Source organism: Equus asinus, chromosome 4 (assembly GCF_041296235.1).
Source record: "Equus asinus isolate D_3611 breed Donkey chromosome 4, EquAss-T2T_v2, whole genome shotgun sequence".
In the NCBI taxonomy this organism is placed as follows: Eukaryota; Metazoa; Chordata; class Mammalia; order Perissodactyla; family Equidae; genus Equus; species Equus asinus.
The window spans coordinates 74,773,793-74,797,509 of NC_091793.1; the positions used below are offsets into that span (position 1 = coordinate 74,773,793).

General features: G+C 33.4%; 1 protein-coding gene across 4 annotated transcripts in view; it reads right to left on the reverse strand.

Moving 5' to 3' along the window:
• DPP10 (dipeptidyl peptidase like 10) overlaps positions 1–23,717 on the reverse strand; it is a 1,237,611-nt gene that overhangs the window by 41,169 nt on the left and 1,172,725 nt on the right. For all 4 annotated transcript variants that reach the window (XM_044769066.2, XM_070507564.1, XM_044769065.2 and 1 more), the window contains 6 exons: positions 13,440–13,531; positions 12,983–13,030; positions 9,627–9,748; positions 8,247–8,294; positions 1,052–1,150; positions 875–944 (listed from right to left, as the gene is read on the reverse strand). In XM_044769066.2, coding sequence (XP_044625001.2) covers positions 875–944; positions 1,052–1,150; positions 8,247–8,294; positions 9,627–9,748; positions 12,983–13,030; positions 13,440–13,531 — 479 coding nt within the window. The remainder of the gene's footprint in view (positions 1–874; positions 945–1,051; positions 1,151–8,246; positions 8,295–9,626; positions 9,749–12,982; positions 13,031–13,439; positions 13,532–23,717) is intronic.

Here is a 23,717-nt window from a genome sequence, read left to right on the forward strand (position 1 = left end):
GACATATTCCACTTATATGAGGCATCTAAAATAGTCAAACTCATAGAAGCAGAGAGTAGAATGGTGATTGCCAGGGGCTGAGGGGGAGAAGGAAATGAGGAGGTGCTATTCAATGGGCATGAAGTTTCAGTCATACAAGATGAATAAGTTCTGCTTGTTCTGCTGTGCAACACTATGCCTATAGTTGATGATACAGTATTGCGTATTTAAAAATTATTAAGAGGTAGATCTCATATTGTGCTCTTTTTTTTTTTTTAAGATTGGCCCTGAGGTACCCTCTACTGCCAATCTTCCCTTTTGTTTTTCTCCCCAAAGCCCCAGGACATAGCTGTATATCCTAGTTGTAAGTCATTCTTGTTCTTCTATGTGGGATGCCACCACAGCATGGCTTGAGGAGCAATGTGTAGGTCTATGCCCAGCATCCAAACCAGCGAACCCTGAGCCTCCAAAGTGGAGCACGTGAACTTAGCCACTTGGCCATGGGACTGGCCCTAAGTGTTCTTAACACAATAGAAAAATTAGTTTTATGAATATAGCATATCTTTGATATGACAAATACATCTCAAAGAAATAAAATTATAAACCAATATCATTTATGGGGAAAATAAAAGCAGACATCCACAAACCAAACTACATGTGTCATTATTCCCAGTAATAACATGCAGTTCTATTTGGGGCACAAGTACAAAAAATTACATATCCCTCCATAATATTTAGTGGTGGTGTCCTTAAAGAACTTGTACAGCTGCCCCCATTAACTATACACATAAGACTTCTTCTGTTCTTTTTTTAATCAGAATGCTGTCATGTGAGGCATAAGAGAAAGTATGAAATCTTTAGATTCCTTTATTTCAAAAACAAATAAAATACTTACATTATTAACAGAAGAGCATACTGGTTTCGGTCCGTAAAATCTTTGGGAAAGGACAACTGTAAAGGAAGTTCTTTTAAAGAAAGAGCAAAATATTAAAGATGGAGAGTCATTTACACATAAAACTATAAGATGCAGAGAAAGTTGTTCTTAAATAACATAGCATGCACAAAACTTTACCATAGTCGTCAATATGAAGCATTTTAATTTCTGACTTTACTATCTTCTTCTTGAGGATAGCTTCCTTCAGCATAGAATTGCTTTCCAATATAAAATATTCTGTAAATCAAAAAGGCTAGTGTAAATAACTGTTATGTGTTGATCATGAATCAATGCAACACAACAAATAATTATCCAGCTGTTATTATTCAGCAGGCACTGTGCTGGGCACTGATTAAACTCTCATAATTTCTCTCCTGAATTACTACAAGAGTTTTCTAACTGAGTTTCCTTATTCCAGTGACATTTTCTCCAGTTGCCCCTATACTTGGAATTAACATTTACATTTTCCAAATGCAAACCTTATCACGTTACTACTCTGCTTAAGAATATGTAGCACCCAATGAGATGAAATTCACAATGCTTGGTTTCTAATAAAAAATTACCAGATTTTCAAAAAATCAGGAAAATATTGCCCATGATGAGTACAAAATTTAATCAATAGAAATAACCCGGAAGTGACACAGATGCTATAATGGATAGACAATGACATTAAAACAAAGATTATTATAATTATGGCCCATGTGTTCATTAAGGTAAAAAAAAGTATAAGCATATTAAGGAGAAATATGAAATAAATTTAACAAAAAGATAAGCTAAAATTCTAAAAATAAAAACTGTAAAATCTGAGATACAGAATCTGGAAACTATAAGATCTAAGAAAAAATATACTGGATGAGATCAATAGCACATTAGGCAGTGCAGAAGAAAAGATTAATGAATGTGACAATATAGCAATAGATAACATGAAAAATGAAACACACAAAAAGAGAAAGAATTGAAAAAACATGAAGGAAGCATCAGTAACTTGCTGGAATTTTGATTGATATACTAAATCTATAGGTTATTGGGCAGATTTTACATACTAAAAATAGTGAGCCTTCTAATCCATAAATATATATGTGTGTATATATATATCTATTTGAGTCTTTAATTTCTCCCAGCAATGTTTTCTTTTATTAGGGGACTTTCATATTTTTATTAGATTTATTATTGGATATTGTAAGATTTCTATGTTATTTTAAATAGCATTTTGAACGACTTTTAAATTTTGCATCACACTGTAGTTTACAAAATAGTACATTATTGTATATCAGCCTGTATCTGTACCCATGATAAATTCACTCATTATTTCTAATAGTTTTGTGAGTGTGTGTGGATTCCATATTTTTGTTTGTTTTCTATTTTGTTTACAAGTATACCTCTGCTAATAAAGACAGTTTTTCTACTTATATTTCTTTTTTTGCCTCATTTCACTGGTTAACTCCTCTAATATAACATTACATAACGGGGTTAAGAGTAGACATTCTTCACTTTTTCCCAATCTTGAAGGAAAAGCACCCAGTCTTTCAACATTAAGTATGATGTCAGTTGTAGTATTTTTGTACATATTGTTCATTAAATTGAGAAATTTCCTTTCTATTCTTGCTGAGTTATGATTATTATTATTGTTTTTCAAAGTTATTAAATGTTTTCTCCTAAATTCTTCGAGTGGACAGTATAATACAGTGAACCTCATTGATGTGATTGTTGAATATTATAGGAAACATGGATTCCTCAGGGAAACTCCACATAGTCATAATATACTATCCTTTTATAAATTGTTGGATTTTACTTGATAGTATCTAGTTAAGGAATTTTGCAACTATATTCATTAAAAAATTTGATTTTTTTTTGTCCTTGTGATGTCTGTGTTAGATTTGGAAGCTGGTTACTGTTGGCCTTATATATTCTGAGAATTTATGTAAGCTTGGCATTAATATTTTAAATATTTCACAGAATGCACCAGTCAAGCTAACTGGAACTGGAATTTTCTCTGTGGGAAGAACGTTAATTGTGAATTGAAATTTTAAGTAGATAACAAGATATGTATATATTGTATTTCTTCCTGGTTGAAAGTTTAGCAATTTATGTCTTTTAAGGAATTTACCCATTTCATCTCAGATATCAAATTTGCTGTCCTAAAATTGCTTATAATATTCTATTGTTATCAATCTAATGTCTGAAGGATCTGTTATTAACATCATCTATTCCGTTAACGAAAATGGTAATGATAACGAACTTTTTGTTTTATGCCTCTATCTAGAATTTTATCAGTTTCATTGATCTTTTCAAGTAAAAATCTCTTGGTTTTTATATTTTCTCCACTGCTAGTCCACGTTCTATATAATTTATTTCTATTCTTATCTTTATTATTTCCTTCCTTCAATGTACTTTATGTTAATTTGCTCTTCTTTTTCTAGCTTAAAGTGAAAGACTAGATGACTGATTATAAAGTTTGAATGAAGTAAGAATTTGAGCCATAAATTTCTTTCTGATCACAATGTTAGGTATCCTCAAATCTGGATTAGTCATGTTTTCATTTTCATTTGGCTCAAAATATTTTCTAATTATGTTTTTAAATTCTAATTTTTTTAATTTTAAATTAACTTAGGCTCTGTTCATTTCTTTCATTCTTTTTCTCTCTGTATCTACAAGTTTCTATTGATAATTTTTCAAGTTCACTGATCTTTCCTTCTGCAGTGTCTAATTTTCTTTTAGCATTTTCCAGTAAAGTTTTAATTTCAGATATTTTAAGTTCATGAAGTTCCTCTTAAAAATATGTTCTATTTATTTTCTCACTATATTCATTTTTCTTGATATTTTTAGCATGTTTATAATCATTGATTTATTGTATTTGTCAGTGGTTTCTATCACTCAGAAATCTGTCATTTCTGAGTTTGTCTCTATTCATTGGCTTTTTTTTCCTATTTGTGAGTCATATTTTCTAGTTATTTTTCACGTAGCCAGCAAGGTTTTATTGGATTCTGACCATTGTGATGTTTACATTGTTGACTTATGAATTTTGTTTCATTCTTTTAAAAATTGTTGGACTTTGCTCTGGCAGATGTTGAAGGTATTTGCAGGTCAGCTTAATCAATTCAAAGCTTATTAAAATATCTTATTTAGTATGGGTTTGAGTGACCTTCACTGTATGGCTAGTTTAGCTCTACTATTAAGGCATGACAGTTCTGGGAATTCTCCTAAATATTCCACTATTCTACCTGGGTGGAACTTTATCATATCCCAGCACTGTGTGAGCTCTGGCTTTTCCCAGGCTCAGAGTGTCTTCCTGTGCATGTCCAGCTAATTATGTTCAGCAACAGACTCAACATGATCCTTTGAAGCCCTATGCAGACTTGTAGGATTCTTTTTCCATGTCTCTTCTTCCTCTTCGATGTCTGTCCACCTTCTCAATATTCGAAACGTTTCCACTTTTCTCAACTCTAACTTCTATCTCCGTTATGACTCTGAGATACCATTATACTCTCTTTGGATTGTTCTTCCTTGCACCAGAATTCAGACAATGAAACCAGCCAGAAAGAGCAATTACATCATTAATCTCACTTGTTTCCCTTCTTTCAGAGATCAGAGACCTATTCTGACTGTTATCCCATGTTTGAAAATTGTTGTTTCATATATTTTATCTGGTTTTCTTTTTTTTTCTTTTTCTTTCTTTTCTCTTTCTTTCTTTCTTTTTGGCAAGAGGCCACATCTATTTCCAGTTATTCCATGGTCAGCATAAGCATTTTCTTTTAATTGTTAATGGTTTATTGTTGATACTTTATTGTTAAATTCAAATTCTTAGAATGAAACAGAAGACTTTCACGATCTCCCTTCAGCCTGCCCTTATAGCTTTTTCCTTGAAAAATGTTTTGTTAAATGTTTTGTTCCAGCCATGTTGAACAACTTTTATCTTGCAAGTGTAAATATTTTCATGCTTTCTTATGTTTGTACACTCACATTCCTTCTTCCTGAAATGTCTTTCCACTGATTTCCTCTTTTTTGAACTGTGTCTACTTCTACCAGAAAATTATCATAGTCTATTATAACCATTTAATTTTCTGTTTCTTGCTTTGGACTGTGGATTCTATGTGTGATTTCAGGTACATCAAACCAAAATCTTGTAAATAAATGTCATCCTCTATAACATAAATTTGGAAAATTAGATTTTCTTAGAGATTTCTTCTATACCAAAAATGTAAGAAATTTCAAATTATTTAAATACTAGTATATTTTCAAGATGCAGCTCTGGTGGTCTAGTGATTAAGATTTGGTGCTCTCACTGCCACTGTCTGGATCATTTTCCTGTCAGGGAACCACACCACTCATCTGTCAGTTATAATACTGTGGGGGCTGCATGTTGCCGTGATGCTGCAAGCTATGTCATCAGTATTTCAAGTACCAGGGAGGTCACACATGGTGCACAGGTTTCAGCAGAGCTTCCAGAAGACAAACTAAGAAGGATGTGGCCAACCACTTTTGAAAAAAATTGGCCATGAAAACTCTATGAATAGCAGCAGAGCATCATCAGATATTGCACCAGAAGAAGAAAGGTTGATGCACTGAAGACTGGGCAGGGTTTCACTCTGTTGTACACAGGGTCGCAAGGAGTTGGAATCACCTTAAGGGCACTAATAACAAATACTTTCAAGGAATTCATTCCAAACATTCAACTATAAAATTTAAAATGTGAATATTTAAACTTCGTATACTTTCATCAAAGATTCTGCATTTATAATCTAAGAACTGTCATGAAAATGCACTTAATGCATTAATTACGTATAAAAGTATTCTTTTTATATTTAGAAAAAGCCAATATCACCTATTTACTACCTACAAAGGAGGAAATTTTGTGAAGAATAAAGCCTGTTAAGTTTTTACCTATATACTTTTAACTATAGATCATCTTGTCTGATAAAGGTTTTTATAAATGAAAAATGGTTTATTGTATTAAAATAACTAATTGACTAAATGAATGAATAAATAAATAAATATAGCCAGAGTCACCAATTTGAGTGTAATACACTAATAATTTCTCACAGTTTCTCTATTATCAAATGTCAATGGAAAAAAATAAACCTAATTACATGTAAACTGATTACATGAGTACAGGGGCAGATGAGGAATTTTGACTTCTAAATCAAAGGTCGCTCATTTACTCGTGGAAACAAAAATCAACACATTGTTATGGGAAAATAAATTCTATTTAGGAAAAAGAAATATAAAAGATACTGAAGCCGTTTTCAAAATATTAAGAGCAGATAGCATTTTTTAAAGATAAATTCAGAAAAAAAGTTTCATATACAATTTTTTGTGAAACATTGTGATGAGAAGGAGGCATTAAACCATGATTTTAAGTGTGGAACTGCAGGATAAAAGAGAAGAAAATGAGAACAGAAAATTAGGAAGGAGAAAGAAAGGGAGAGGGAAGAAAGTAGAAGTATAGAGATGAGGAGAAAGAGAAAGATTGAAGAGAAAGGAGTAAGGAAGGAATAAATAATTAAAGAAAAAGGAAAGAAACAATCATACATGCAAAATTAAGGAAAAAGTAAAAGATAAAAAGAGGAAAAGGAATGAAAATAATATGACAGAGGACTTTTGAAACATTAACTAAGTAAAATTTTACCTATTTATACCTTGTCTCAAGTCACTGAGCATTTTAATGAAGGAGTTCTTTTTCATTATAAAAGTAATATATGTTCATTGTAGAGCATTAGGAAAATACTACAGGAGAAAGAACAACAACAAAAAAACACCTGGAGGCATCCAGGTAAATGTAAGAATTTTAATGTTTGTGCATAGTTTTCTTGAATTTTTATATGTAATTTCAAATAGTTTTGTTCAAGTGACAGAAAACATCTGGATTCCTTAATCACTTAGAAATACAGCTTAAACATTTTTGAGGAATTAACTTCTGTAAACATATTTTGATTTTTAATCTCAGTGGTGTTTGAAGAGTATAAAAGGTTTTTCTCTTTTCTCTGAAAGTGACATTTGTTACTCAACATTGCACTTTTATGCCTGCCTCTCCTTTAAGTCAAGGCATCTAATAAGACTCCTACCTAAATATAGGTATGTAACGTGAGAGTCAAAAACACAATAGAATAAGGTGCCATCATACGGTAGTGATTAAAAGCTCTATTCTGGAGTCAGATTCTTTCATTCAATTCCTGGCTCTGCCACCTATTAGTATGACTCTACCCACATTATTTAACCTCTCCGTGACTCAGTTTCCTCATCTGTAAAAGAGGATAATAAAATTAACTATCTCAGAGGGTGTTCCGAGGATTAAACGAGTTAATAAATGTCTCATTAGATTATAGTAGCCTATGGTAAATCATTAAAGCGTAAGAGTACTGATTCAATAAGTTTTTAAAATTGAAAGAAGGAAAAGAAAGACGGAAGAAGGGAAGGCAGAAAACAATATGATTATTTATTTTTAAGATTAGCTCAACCATGTGTTTACTTATGCACTTTTCTATACATTTTTAAACACGTTAATCATATCTTGCTAGAAATATACACCCAGCCTCTGCCATATTGTTTGATAAATTAAGTGCTCACTTAATGGTGATGGACAGTTGAATAAATATATAAAAGAATAAGGAAATATATAAAACTAGAAAGCCCTGGATATCTGGAACAAACAGGATGAAAAAGATACAAATAAACATACTTTTCATAATTTTCCCGCAAATCCACAAAATCTGTTGCTCTGGAGGAATAATCTATATCAGGCCCAGAAAAGAATGAACCAGAGCATGAAGGGGCCAATAGGCTGAAATGTACTTAGATGAGCCTCATCAATCACTCCTCATTCAATGTAGATACCATAGACACCTTATTTCAGGCATATACAATTCAACGCCAGTTGTAACATGGTTCAAAACGCTTGTTTAACTGTTTCTTTTACATATACAAGGTCAAGTTGATGGTGCCTACACAGCTTTGCCCAAGCTGGGGACTCCTTTTTTTTTTTAAAGATTGGTACCTGGGCTAACAACTGTTGCCAATCTTTTTTTTTTTTTTTCTGCTTTATCTCCCCAAACTCCCCTGTACATAGTTGTATATCTTAGTTGCAGGTCCTTCTAGTTGTAGGATGTCGGACGCCGCCTCAACATGGCCTGACGAGCGGTGCCATGTCCGCGCCCAGGATCTGAACCCTGGGCCAGCGCAGCGAAGTGCGCGAACTTAACCACTCGGCCACGGAGCCGGCCCCAGGGGGACTCCTTTTAAGAAGATCCTATAGAGTACAACACTCAGAATAAATAACATAATACCTAAGACCAATGCCAACCACGACTATTCTGTGTTGTCTTATTTGTGTACTTACTTGCTGGATTGTCCGTGCTATGTAGGCTGACCATAGGGACCCCTGGACCTGGATTTTAAAAATATATATTCAAACATTTTAAATACATCTAAGTAATAATTACTGGAAAGGCTACATGACAAAGTTTTGTTTTGTTTCACTTTTCTGAATGGGAGTATTTTAGGGGTAAAACATAATGAAACAGAAACCAGATAACTAGATTTCATTCTTTTCATGCACATCTTCTTCAGAAAAGTAAGAACATATGGGGAATAAACTATTCACAGAGATATTGTTAAGATCCCCTCTTCTCAAAGTGTCCTATACTTCTCTGTTTCTATAGTTTTAGTCAATCACATGTGCCTTCCTCTATCTCTAGTCTTTTATAGAATAGTCACTGATGTTCAGTAAACTGATTCACTACCCCGTGACCTCGCGTCTGCTCATCCAAGATCAAATTCTATTTACCTGTCAGTCAAGAAATAAAGAATGCGTGCATATTAGAAATATTTCATCCACAAGATAAATAAGAAATTTTTGTTAAAAATATATTAATTTAAAAAATATATATTAACTAGCATCTCCAATTATTTTAATTATACTGGCTAATTCAGACGTAACCAAAGATGTTATCTTGAAACTTCACTTCTCTAAATAATTCTATCTAGATTTCTAATGGGTTTTCACTGGTGTCATCAGACAAACTTCTCTTTTATGATTACTTCATTTCAGATATCAAGAGAAAAAAAGCTGAAAAAGAGCAAGTGTTGGTCTATTCATCCTGCTGCCTTAAAACAAGGCCGTTTAAGGTCATAGCTGAAGCAGTAGCACTCCTTATAAGAGGGCACATGAATCCCATTTCATCTCTCCGGATTACAGTATCCTACTAAAGGACGATGATTCCTATCAATATAACCTAGAGATACCATACAGCTGTGTAAGACGACAGCCTATTGGTACCAGGTAGAAAAAATAATTGACGTGAATACAATTTCTCAGAATTGAAGGCAACTAGATCCAGGGATTAAATTTCTATAGATCGTAAATCTCTCAACAACCAAGCCATTATTTTAATAAAAGGATTATAGCTCTTCCTAAAGACTAGGTAAATTAGTTTATCATTGTAAACTGACTTTGCTGATGTAAATATGTTTCTTCACTTTTTTAAAAGGTTCATGTTCAAACAGCCCTTATTAATTGTGCACGGTAACTTCCAATTTATATTTCTAAATTAAGTGTATAAATAAAATTTGTATCTCAGTAAATCTATAATTTATAACTTTTTAACAAAGACATAAACTAAGAATATCAATTAATATACTAGAGAGTTATAGTTACTAATGATAGCAATAGATACTGATCAAATAAAATGAATAAGTTTTATCAGAAAGCATTTATTACCTTTACAGAACAATATGAAATGTTGATTCATGGGACTAAAACTGGCACCAAAATATGTACATTGTTCTTTCATAAAATTACATGAAATGCATTGACGATTCAATAATCCTTCAGTAGAAGCACTGGGGAAAGAAAAAGTAAATTAGAAATGTTACCATTCCAGATACTTGAAAGTGTGGCATCTATACTGAAATATTAACATAAACAGAGGAGCTACAGCATTGTTTACATTACTAAAGTTAAGACATACACATTTTTCTTCTCTGTAATAAAATGTACACCTGTATGTATGTAATATGTACATATGTATGCTTAAAAGTAAAGAAATCAATTTCCATGAGACTCAACATAACTTATTCTTATCTGTATTTTCTTTATAGATATACAAAGTCCTTGTAAAGTCTTAAAAGGAATTGCCCACAGAGACTATCATAAAGTCACCCTCAGAAAATATTAGTAGAAAGAACTAGTAAATATTTTCACAAGTCACATAAAAAAATCAAGCTCATGATTTCTTAAATTCAACATTCTAAACATTAGAATTTAGCATCAGGGCCAAATTTTTCTCACTAAATATCTGCACTGAAGTTTTTGGTAAAGAAAAATTATTATTATTATCATTATTTGCTGAGGAAGATTCACCCCGAGCTAACATCTGTGCCAATTTTGCTCTATGTTGTATATGGGTCGCCACCACAGTGTGGCCACTGATGAGTGGTGTAGGTCTGCATGCAGGAACTGAGCTTGGGCCACTGAAGCTGAACACGCTGAACTCAACCACTAGCCCATAGGGCCAGCTCCAAGAAAAGTTATTTTTGTATGATAATATATATAATGTTAATGATCGTATATACTTTGAGATATTGAGAACGTAGGTAAAAAGAAAAGCAATTATCTCTTTATTTTACAAATAACGGTGCTTAAGGTCAGAAGTGTTGAGATATTTACCCAAGGTTAAATTTCATATATAGAATCATTTATTTTATAAATAAAGATGAATCATAAATTATGCTGATAGATAAAAACACTGTTGATGATACATTTTATAAAACCTGATTGGACTAAACAGTCTCAATTTAATTTTGGAACCACACATGATTTTGGCTATACATTTGTAAATGGATCACAGTCATGCTGATTTTGATGGGCAAGATGCTACAGGCGTGGGGATGGGAACAGGGGTGTTGGTGTGGGCATCAGAAGCAATTGAGAAGAAATATGAAGTAGAGTTCACAACATCAAAATTTCACATCTGAAACATTTTGAGCTGATATAAATCCAAAATTTCCCTTTACTAGTCAAGGCAATTAATATATACTTGGTACTTAAACACTTCAGTCAGTTTTACCCTTGTGGAAACTTACAAGGTAATCATACCCAATTTTTTTTTTTTAAATTGTGGTGTGAATTTCTTTTTTAAGTTGTGGTATACATAAAACATACTATTTGCCACTTTAATAATTTTTAAAGTATATAGTTCAATGTCATTAATTACATTTAGAATGTCGTGCAACCATCACCAAAGAAAGACTAAGAATGTGTACCAGTTGCACACAGCTCTTTGGTGACAAAACTAGAACTTAAAACTTTTGTCTCTCTACTCCTTCATATAACTTTTCAGATCCAAGTTTCCTACAGACTTATGTTGGTATTTCCTCATTATTTAGATTATGAAATTGCTGAAATAAAGAAATGCAAATTTTGAGGCAAAATTGTAACACTGAATATAGTAGCAGTTCTGACTCTGCAGAGGTATCTAATCCTGTAAATTAAGTCAACTAACGATTATTTTTATGACCTGGACAAGACATGATTGAGTTTTCTGGGTTTAACACTAACATTATCTTACAGTCAAGCCAATTGGCATTTGATGAGCTATTTAAGGGGAAATTTATTGGTACTAAATTTTCTTTATAACACAGCCTGCTACACTCGTACAAGTCATAGATATATTGACTGTTCTGCCTTAGTCACTAGAGAGATAAGTTAAACACACAAATAAATCTAAGAAGTCATTGTGATTCAAATCACATTTTAGTTAATAAAGGGAAGAGAGATTGAGGCAGCCCCATTGGCTGTACTGGGCCAAGTCTAATCTTCCAACACTGTCATTCTTCTTTAAGACTTACACCATGAGAGAAATAAAACATTGATCAACTATTTCTATGTCTCTAAAATATTTGTGATAACTGCAAATATCAATCACAGTATATGTTTCAAGAGAAATAAGTTTCAGGTCATCAAAAGGAAAAAGTGACCAATAATTTAATCAAGACCTCTGAACCAAACTTAGAATCAGTCTCTTTAAATAAACAGCTGTTCTTCCTTTGGAAGTCATTAGAATTGAGAACATGAGTTCCAGACTCCAAGAGAAAAAACAAAGAACATGAAAATGTTGTATTGGAAGAGGTGATAAAAAGGAGACGCTTGCTTTAGATGAAAGTAATTTATAGATAAATAAGCATGTGGGTGGAATCAGAGGGAGTTAGGGTACTTTAAACACGCATTTTCACTCTCAAAGGAGAGTCTAGGGTACTTGGTAAGAATCAGTGGTGACAGTTCTTCAAACATGAATTTCCACTGAGAATATGCCATGGCAGTTTTGACCCTTTAAAAATGGATCTGTGAAATAAAAATTAGAAAGTGTATGTAAAGTCTAGAATCTGTAAGTGGCTTGCCAGACAAAAATAAAAGTCATTCTTGTGAGGTCCTGGGGAAAGCTTTCTGAGTGGAGACATTTTAATACCAAATAGTTGTGCCCTTAGCCCCTTTGGTGAATATAACTTTCCAACTGGGAAAATTGGTCAGATGAAAATATTCCCCATCCATTGCTTTATTTTAGTAAGCAATGAGCATTCCTGTCTTAACAATAGTAGTGGATTTTACAACTATAAGGGGAGAAAGAGAAATTTCTGCTTTATCCCTTTTACTAAGTGTTCGCAGTGCTGTATTTTGTTCAGGAATAAATTGCATGGGCACTATATTAATGCACTGAAAACTCAAAATGAGGCTTAGCAGAAAAAAAGGCCACAAGGGAAAGTATGTAAATACCTGTGATGTGGGTAGTTGAGAGAAGCAAGCTTCAGAAAAAAAGATATTTTGAGTCTGTAAAAGCAGTAAAGAAAAGAAATAAGAGAGGAGCAGAAAGGTGGTCTTCACTCTGGTTCCAGCCTTCAGGCTCACAAAGGTCCAGAGCCAAGGGGTTGGACCAAGAGGGTGAGGTTTTGTCATACGCAGTTGGCTCTCCCTTAGCCATGTAAAAAATGAAACTTCAGACTTTGCCATCCCAACATTGTGCTGCGTAGATAGTCATTGAGAAATCAACCTGTGTAGGGAGATCCTTGCACATTGCTTACCTGTACAGCTGCCTCCCTCTGGGAGAAGTCTCCGTGCTCAGAAAGTAACTGCTCGGGCAAGAAAACAACAAAAATATCAGGCACAGATCAATTTTTGCCACCCTGAGTTTTCACTTAAATTTCAAACTGTCAAAGAACAGGCAAGAGCTGCTCTATTAATTAATCACAAGATTTTGATCCATTTGGGAAACATATTTTTTTCTTAAAATATCATCAGAATTTTTCCATGATCTCTCTCAATTTTTCTGACTCTGTGTGTGTGCGCATGCGTCTCAGTAAGTGTGTCTAAGTGTGTCTCTAGGTGAAATATAGGGAGAGTCTTTAAAGAAAAGATTGTTCTTTACACATGGCCAAGTTGTTTGGACTAGGACTGTGGTAAGCAAAACATAAATCTGGCAGAAAAGATTGCAGTGACAAGGCTGACTTCCAATCTGACTAGAGAACAAAAAATGCTCACATTTTTTGCGTCGCTTCATCGTATGCCAAGATCTTTATCACTTCCCAGTTTCCTGATGTCAGATGCCGCACAGTAATTTGCTCACTTTTACTCTGCAAAGAAATAGAAAATATTGATTTTCTTTTTATTTAAACAGCATCTCTCCAGTCAACACCAAAGTACTAACTGCCAGTGTCACTTTTAATTTTTTAATTCTCAGCTGACATTGGGTTTCTCATTTTCAGTTTCAAGAATGCACATACATTCACATAAGCATAGATCCAGGTAGGATGATGTCTTTATTCCTGTGCTGTAGGAAAATCATTCAGAAAAATCTCTCTAGGTGAGCATCACCTGTGCATCTCCTTGACATAGGAAGCCATCTTGGCATTTGGCACAGAGATAGGACGTTGATAACTTTCATGTAAATAATTGACAGCTGCGCAGCTTGGGCAGCTTTAAATAAAACACTTCAGAATAAATTTTATTCTGAAGAAATACTGTTATATACTTTTAACCTTTGTAGTATGTGCATTACTATAAGATTTGCTATTTTCACTCAATAATTTATTTCTGAGATTAATCCATGTTGATGCTCATAGCCATAGTTTATTTTCACTGCTAAATGGCATTTTATTAAATGAATGGAGAATAATTTATGTTTTTTTGACATTTGAGTTGTTTCCAAATTTTTGCTCTTAAAAACATGTTGCCTATGTACAGCCTTATTAATGTCTCCTGATACACATGGGAGTGTCTTTTTGAGAAAACATCAAGAAGTGGGTTTGCTTGGTCAGAGGATATACATGAATTCTACTTAACTATATAGTGACAAATTATTTTCCCAGGTTGTCCCAATTTATAGTCTATTAGCAATATGAGTTTCCTTTGTTCCACATCTTCCCCACTTCCTCAGCAACAGCTGATATCATCAGACTATTCAATGTTTTGTCAAACTAATAAGTATGAAATTGTATCTCATTCACTTTCTTTTTATTGAGAAAATGTCCAAACTACAGAAAGGTTGAATGAATAGTACACTGAATGCCCATACAATCTTTACCTGAATTCAACATTTCAAATGTCAACTTTTGAATATTTGCCCTCACCAATCTTTTGTTTGCTGAATCATTTGCAAGTAAGTTACAAACATCAGGCTGTTTCAGGCTAAATTCCTCAATATACCTCTCTTGAGATTAACAATATTTTCTCATATGAGCAAATCACACACCACACCTATGAATATTAACATTAATATCATCTAAATATATATTCTATACTCTAATTTCCACAACTGCTCCAAGTAACTTTCTCTCTCTCTATAAATATATATAAATGTATTACATAGTTCCTATATATTTTTTAAATACAGAACCCAATCAGGTTTACATATTGCATTGGGTTGTCATCTCTTTAGTCTCTTTTAAAGTAAAACAGTTATCTTATCTTTTTTTTTTTTTTAGTTGAGGAAGATTCGCCTTGAACTAACATCAGTGTCAATCTTCCTCTACTTTTTAGTATGTTGGCCACCAGCACAGCATGGCCCCTAACAGAGTGGCGTAGGTCCACTCCCAGAAACTGGCCTAGGCCACCAAAGTGGAGCACGCTGGCTAAACCTAACCACTAGGCCACCAGGACTGGCCCTATCCTATCTTTTTTGATTTCTATGATATTAACCATTTTGAAAACTCTTGGTCCAATGTTCTTATAGAATGTCAAGCATTTTGAATTTCTCTGATTGCTATCTTATGATTTAATTTAGGCTAACCTTTTGGGGCAGAATATCATGTAGGTGATATTGGATACCTCCCTTGCTTCATATAAGAAGCGCATCATTTCACATCTTCCGACGCATGACAGTGCTGTTTACATGGTAACTGTGAGATATGTTGATTGTAAAAGTGCGTTATGCCTTGTAATCAAAAGTGGGATGAGACTTGCACGTTATGTGAATAACTTTTTCTCCACGAACTTTTCACTCAGTAGTTTTGGCACCCATTCGTGACCTTTCCCTGAATAAATTACCATTTCAAAGTGATTTTCTCATTGTTACATCCTTTCTATATTTATTAGGTGGCATTCTTCTGTAAAAAGAACTTCTCCTAATTTTTCCCCTCACCTGTTCACTCTTTCTCCCCCTCCTCCTTGTATTACATTAGACTTAAACATTTTTAATCCAATATGTTACATTCCATTACTTTGTTATTCTTTATGATGCTGAAATTGTCAGATTTTGGTTAGTGAGAACCCCTTCAAGCCAACCTCTCTATTCTTCGGATGTGATTACATTAGTCTTTGAGCATTTCCTTCTTTTCTGCACAATAAGACGTTTTAAGGTCATTTTACTTCCTCTGTCCTGTATCCGTAATCAATCATTTCTTTAAGGACATTTTTCTACTGGATTATGGTGTTTAGATATCAGTATCTGGGGTTAGATGTGCTCATTGCTACTCTAATGTTATTAGTTCTGGGCCTTTTCAGAGGAGATAGATAGATAGATAGATAGATAGATAGATAGATAGATAGATTTCTATATGTTCTTGGTGTGTGTGTGTGCATGTGTATGTATAAATGTGTATGTGCTTAGTAATATCTTCAATTAAAATTTGTATCAGTTTGCTTTACTTTTAGGTGCATTTGCTTCTCAATATTTCAATTTAGCCTTTGATGTCCTCATTCTTTTTTTGAATCTTTTAAAAATATGTACATGGTTCAAAAATATACTATATATATGAGCATATACACTAAGAGAAGTCTTGGTCTCATCCCATTTTCACTCACCACATCTAGAAAAATTTTTTCATTAGGTTCTTATTTTTTCTTCTTTTCTAGGGGGAAATTTTTATAACTAAAAAAATAATATTTCATATATATAAATTAGAGGGTGTGTGAGACATGCTATATATCCAGTGTTATAGATTTTCTTCCATCTTTTTTAGTATTACATGTTTCCCCCATAATTCATTCAAGGAGCCTCCAATGATGCACTTCTCAAATAATGCTGCAGTGATTAACCCTGTGTATATGTTTGTTGTTTAACGTGTAGGGAAATATCTTCAGGATATATTCCTCCATAAGGAGAGTGTTGTTTTGCACATCTACCAGCAATGTATAGGGTGCCCATTTTCCCATGGACATATTACAGAATATGTTGTTCAGTGTTTGAATTTTTGCCAGTCTGGTAGGTGAGAAATGGTGCTTAGGTAGACACTATGATATGCCAACCAGAACTCCCTTCTGGAAGGAAGGACCTACTTCACCAGTGGCTAGAAGTGCAGCTGGAAGGCCCTCAGCTGTCAGTCTTCTTTGGGGATTGCCTGGACTGAAGAAAATGTCCTCACCCAAAATCATATCTCTTTTCAGAGGTAACCCCCATCCAAGGATTGTCAATATTGTAGTATAGAAGCCCAGGCCTCTTGCACTAACTTGGGACTTCTCTGAAGGGCCATCCCAGTCCAGAACTCTCTGTGGGGTCAGCTGAAGCCTTCCTTCAGATGGCATTGCAGCTCAAATTCTTCTGCCCCATCTTCCTTCCTTCCCCTCCTTTCCAAAGTGGTTGATCTCCTCTGGAATAGTTGTCCTGCAGTTTGATCATTTCATAGTTGGCTTCCTGTGAAACTCAATTTGTGACAGGTATATTGTGTAATGTCATTTTGCATTTCTCTTAGAAGAAAAGTTGAGCGTCTTTATATTTATATATATATATATATATATATATATATATATTATGCCATTTGCATAATTGTTTTATTGGACTCTCTGTTAATGTTTTTCTCTATCAGATATTTTTGTATTCTTTTATTTTTAAAAAGTTATGTTTTTATATCCATTTATGTGTGATATAAGCTGCAAATATGTTCTCCTAGTTTGTCCTTTCATATTGACATTGGTTGTGGTACTATGCTCCCCCCATTTTTTTCTAATCTTTATATAATCAATTTGCCAACATATATTTATATCATTTCTGGGTATTGATGCATAGTTTAAAGGGTTTCCTCAAACTAAGGTTACAAAGAATTTGGTGATGCTTTGTCCTAGTATATGTAAGATTTTATTTTTTAAAGTTAGAGCTCTGATCATTTTAAGGTTACAGTGGTAATAAGGAATTACTTTTATCTTTTTCCTAATGGTTATTCAGTTTTCCCAAAATTATTTTATAAAAAATTTCCATTTTTTACAGTTGTTTGAAATGTCTTTATTATATATTAAATTTCCACATGTACCTGCGTCTATTCCTGTATTGTCTATGCTGTTCCATTAGTATTTGTTAATTCATGTCCCAATATCACACATTTTTAGTTATAGATTTTTTTAACATTTATATTATTTAGCACTCATCCCAGCTCATTGTTCTTTTTTCAGGATTTCCCTAGATATTACTACATGTTTATTTTTCCAAAAGAACTTTAAAAATAAGCATATCTAGTTCAAGTAAATAAAAACTTGTTGAATTTCTTATTGGGACAATACTAAGTTTGTAATTAATACTGACCTCTTTATGATCTTCAATCATTCCATCCAAGAACAAGATATTTTTCCATGTGTTCAAGTCTTCTTCATGTCTTTCAGGAATGTTTTAACATTGTCTTCATATAGGTTTTGTAGATTTCATTTCATATATATTCAATTTTCATACAAATTACTGAGGATTTTATATTTGTTGTTATTGTCTTATGGGGTTTTTTCTTCCATTATACCTTCTAACTGGTTAATGTTTGCATATATGAAAATGTTAATGATTTCTGCATGCTAAATATCTATCCTGCTGTCTCACTGAGTACTTTTCCAAATGTTATGGCTGGTTGTTTATTCTTGTCTGGTTAACATTATATAATACCTGCAAAGCAATAATACGCAGTATTGGAGATAGCGTGCATCCTTCCTTGTTCCTGACCTTAATGGAAATGCCACTAGATTGGCTTTTGGGCTAAGGTGTGTATGTTTTATCATGTTAAGAAATTATCCAGCAATTCCATATATTTTTTTAAACTAGGAGTTGACATTAAATTTTATAAAAGGCTTTTACAGCAACTGTAAACAAAACCCATTCTGTAGAACAATTTAAATTGTATTGGCATTACCTCTGAAAGTCTGGTAAGATTCTCCTATGAAATTACGTGAACTTGGTGCTCATCTGTGGTGTAGTTCTTTGATAACATTCTATTTCTTCTATGTCATTAGTTAGTTAAGCTCTCTATCTCTCCTTGGACAGTTTTGGCTAAGTGTATTTCCTCATGAAATTGTTCATTTCATCTAAATTTTCAAATTAATTGGCATAGAGTTCTGCAAAATACTCTCATGATTTATTAAAATGTCTTTTATTTCCCACTAGCCATTTCTAATTTTGTATAAGTTTGCTTTTTCCCTCTTTTTCTTTGATTGAATGAGCTTGTTCTTTGTCACGTTTGTGTGTGTGGTGTGTGTGTTATTTGTGTGTGAGTCTGTGTGTTTTCAAAGGGTAAGCATTACTTTTTTTATTTATTACTTCTACATTTTTCTGCTTATAACCTACTTCATTTTGCTTCAAATTTAGTTATTTCCATCTTTCTGGTTTATGTTGCATTTTGCTGATAATTTTCTACATGAATTGAGAATTCAACTCATTTCATTCCTCCATTTTCATTTTTGTAAGTTGGTAGAGCTATGGCTTTTATTCTAACGGATTCTGATGTAAACTGTTGTAATTCTTATTATTATTATAATTATTATTTTATAAATTTTGCAATTTTGATTTGAATTCTCCAAAGAATTGTTTAACTGGATTTACTTTTTAAAAATTTCTAGTTGAAAAGCCCATTAAAATGTATTATTGACTTCTAGGCTTATTACATTGTGATTATAACATAGTTTTATATAATTTCTAATTTGTAGACCTTATTGAGCTTTTTAATGACCTAATGTATGTTCAACTTTTGTCAATATTCCATATTCATATTATCTCTTGAGTGTGTTCAAACTTATATATATATATATATATATATACACACACACATATAATTTATCTATCTATCCATCTATCTACCTATCGCCTTACTTAATTTTCTGTCGATTTGATTTAGTTTGGATGGAGAATAGTACAATAAGGTTACTACATATAAGTAGCTTCTGTGCATTTCTGCTTTATGAAGGTGCCTACTGCACTCTCTGGGGCATGGGTATAGACATTTTTAAATTTTATATCTTCTTCATGATTTGTGACCTTGAGCATTATGAAGGATCTGCTCTTAGTCTTCTTAATGCTTTGGGGCATGAAAACTCTTCTTGTCTGGTATTCAGAGAGGAATCGACTTATTTTAGATGTGTATTTCGCATAAAAGCTTGAATCAGGTCTGTTTCAAGAGCCAATCTGAAAACCCCTTTTTTAAATTTTAGTCAATAAGTTAAGACAGTTTACATCTATTGGCATGACTGATACTTTTTAAAAAACTCTATCATATTTTACGTATTTCTTATGGATATTATGGTTAATGAGGTTTTATTGTAGGTAGTTTTTAATAATTTTTTTTAGTGTTTTGAAATTTGGTGCTAGGTTTTTATTTTGTTTTACATGCTGTCTTTATATTAATAACTTTAATTATGTTCTTACCATCACCCAAAGGTATCTTTTGTTTCTAGAACATTTTTGTTTTTCTGGTTTGTTCTTGGATTATGGCTTTAAATGTCGTTTCTCTCCCGTTGTTTTGCTTTTCCTAAGACCTTCAATTAAATATCAGGTGATTCTTATTTCCTTGTCTTACTTAACTGTTAACTCTGATCCATTCTACTTCTTTATTTTATTTCTTTCCATTGACTGTTTTCATTTTTCTTCTTGATACCCATTAGCATATTTTCAGCAATATCTCTTTACCCTTGGTCATCTTTTGATTAATTTATTTCTGGTATTATTTTGTATTATTTTTTCAATTTCCTTCCTGAAATCTGTCACTTTTTGGTTTAAAACTTTTCTTTCTACTTTATAAGTCCTTTTCTAAGTTTTGAATTTCTTATTTGATAATTTTATATCTCCAAATACTTATTTAATAATATTTAATTCTTTTTGGAGCATTGTTTTTACAGTATTCCTCTGCTGCATGGTTATTTTGGGGGGAGGAGTATCTTCATCATGTTTCCAATGAACCCGGAGTCAGAAGACTGCTGGAGGATCAGGGACAGTAAGAAAGGAGACAGGAGGAAATAGTTGGATAAAAACAGGCAGGGGCTGGCCCTGTGGCCGAATGGTTAAGTTCATGTGCTCCGCTGCAGGCAGCCCAGTGTTTCATTGGTTCGAATCCTGGGCGCGGACATGGCACTACTCATCAAGCCATGCTGAGGCAGCATCCCACATGCCACAACTAGAAGGACCCACAACGAAGAATATACAACTATGTACTGGGGGGCTTTGGGGAGAAAAAGGAAAAAAAAATAAAATCTTTAAAAAAAAAAACTGGCAGAAAAGAGACAGAGGGAGAGAGACACTCGGAAAGAGACAGCCAGAGGCTGCCAGAAACAACCAGAGGGGCTGAGACAATCAGAAAAGAAAAAGCTAAAGACAGTCAGATAGAGACAGCCAGAGAAAAGACAGCCTGGGACAGGCCAACTCAAAGTTTCCGGAAGCAGTGTTTCTGCTTCAATGGCACACTTTGAGGGCCAACGTGACCTAGGCTGAGGTTGCAGAAGCACTCACACACTCACACGCACACATATGGTTATTTATTTAAAATACATGTTTAAAATATATTTATTAAATACATATTTAATATATATTATTAATTAATATATTTATATATTATATATGTTTATTACATATAATTTTGATATGTCTTTACTATGAATAATTAATTTATGTATATATATTTTTTTATGCTGAGGAAGATTCATCCTGAGCTAAAATCTGTTGCCAATCTTCCTCTTTTTGTATGTCAGCTGTCACCACAGCGTGAACACTGACAAGTGGTGCAGGTCTGCACCTAGGAACTGAGCCTAGGCTGCTGAAGTGGAGTGTGCCAAACTTAACCACTAGGCCACCAGGGCTGGCCCAGAAATTTTTATTGTACTTTCTGTTTTCCTCATACAGTAATTTTGTATGTCTATTGCCAGCCAAATTTTGTTCTTTATAAATATCTGGGATTGGCCAGGATATAGATGCATAAGAGTGGTGAGAGATTAGGTAACTCACTAGATTTCTATTACTAGTCCCCTAAGGAGCAGTGTCCCTAAGGAGCACTAGTACTAGTTCCCTAAGAACTATTTAGTACCCAAGGAAGCACCCTAAGGTGGCACCATTGAGAGCGGATCCGTGTATTCCGATAGCTAATAAGCTTTTTGTTTCTGTAGAGTTCTTAATTTCTATCGCTTGTTTCCATCTTTCCTTTTACCAGCAATATTCCAAGACATGCCTCTCCCTATCAAGTTATTTTTCTCTCTTTCTTAGGTGGTCATTTTTTAAAACTGTCTTGTCTGGTTTTGTGCATATTCAAGCTACTTCATTTTGATTCCTTGTCTCAGTGCCAATTTTTAAAAGGAATGTAACTAACATCCCATTCTAGATTATGCTATATTTCCTAAACTTTTGGTGAATTCCTTTATCAGCTTAAAGAGGTTCCCTTTATTCCTAAATTTCTAAGGTTTTGGAATACGGATTTTGTTGAATTTATTGGGTCTTGTTTCTGCATCGTTTAAGATGATTATAATTGTGTTCATGTAGATGAAAAGGTGGTGACTACAGATATTTAAATTGTAAGAAAATTTACCATTACTGTGTGAAAAATTATTTAGTAAGTTTTTTAATCGGTTGAAAAATTCGATTTGTCAATATTTGGTTTAGGAGTTTATAACTAAACCGTAACGGTCATTTCTCATAAAGTCTTTATTTGGTTTTGGTTACAAGATGATAGCTGTATTATAAAATGTATTAGAAAATATTCTGTCCTTTTCTCTTTTCTCAATGTGTTTCCATGAAATCATGTGTACTTCTTGAATATTTGGTAGAGCTCACCTTTAAAAACCACTTGTGCCTGATGCAAAGAAATTTTAAAGCACGGATTCTTTTTCCTTAATATTACGGGCAATTCAGATTTTCTGATTCTTAAGTAAGATTTGGGCTTTTTTTTTTCAGAATTTATCCATTTCACTCAAGTTTTCAAATTTGTTGACATCAGTTATTCACGATATTTTAAAATACTTTTTAAATCTGCAATTACGCCTCCTTCCCATTACTTACACTTTGGAGCCGTCCCACTTTTTAAATTAACCTTTATAGACAGTACAGATTTAATTATTTTTTCCAAAGAACCAATTGTTTATTTTGCTAAATCTCCTTATTCTATTTTTGCTTTCTAGATCATTAAATTCTACTATTGCGTTTCTCACGTCCTATTTCTAAATTGGAATCTATTATGTTATTTTTTAACTATTAACATTAGATGTTCATATACATATATTTCTTATTGAACCCATGAATAATGTAGAAATTATATTTTATTTCCAATTGTATGGCTTTTTGAGTTATAATTGCTGTTACTCATTTCTAATTCAATTGTATTGTTTTCAGAGAATATAAGCCATTAGCTGACTAACACTTCAAATGCATTTTTGGTATAAATATATCCAGAATTTAGGGGCTGGGCCAGTGGCACAGCAGTTAAGTTTGCACATTCCACTTTGGCAGCCCTAGGTTCGCCAATGTGGATCCAGGTGAGGACACGGTACCGCTTGGCAAGCCATGCTGTGGCAGGTGTCATACATGTAAAGTAGAGGAAGATGGGCACGGATGTTAGCTCAGGGCCAGTCTTCCTCAGCAAAAAAAAAGATGAGGATTGGCAGCAGATGTTAGCTCAGGGCTCATCTTCCTCAAAAAATAAATAAAATATATCTACAATTTAGGGTTTTTGAGGTAGGAGAGTTTTATTAAAATATCCACTTTCTCATGCTACTGGAAGCAAAAACCAAAAGGTCATTCTATACTCCACTGTATATATATGATATCAGAATCTTCCTTCAAAAAATCCTCAATGTCTTATTAGTACACACCTGCATTTCGACAGCTCCCTCGATAGTCTATTCTTTATTCTTAAAGTGAGTTCTCTAGACTTCTAGCTGTTTAAAGTCAATAGCAAGCACATGACTTCTTTATTTTAACTTCATTGTATACTGTCTGATGCATTATAGCACTTTACAAGCATTTGCTGAGTAAAAGTATACATGCAAAGACAACACTGAATTTTTGAGATTTGAGGCAGGCACAGCCTAAAGGCTGACACAGTCTTCTGAAGTCACGTACTTTATTGCCAGATTCCCACAGGCCAGTGCATGGTACACCTT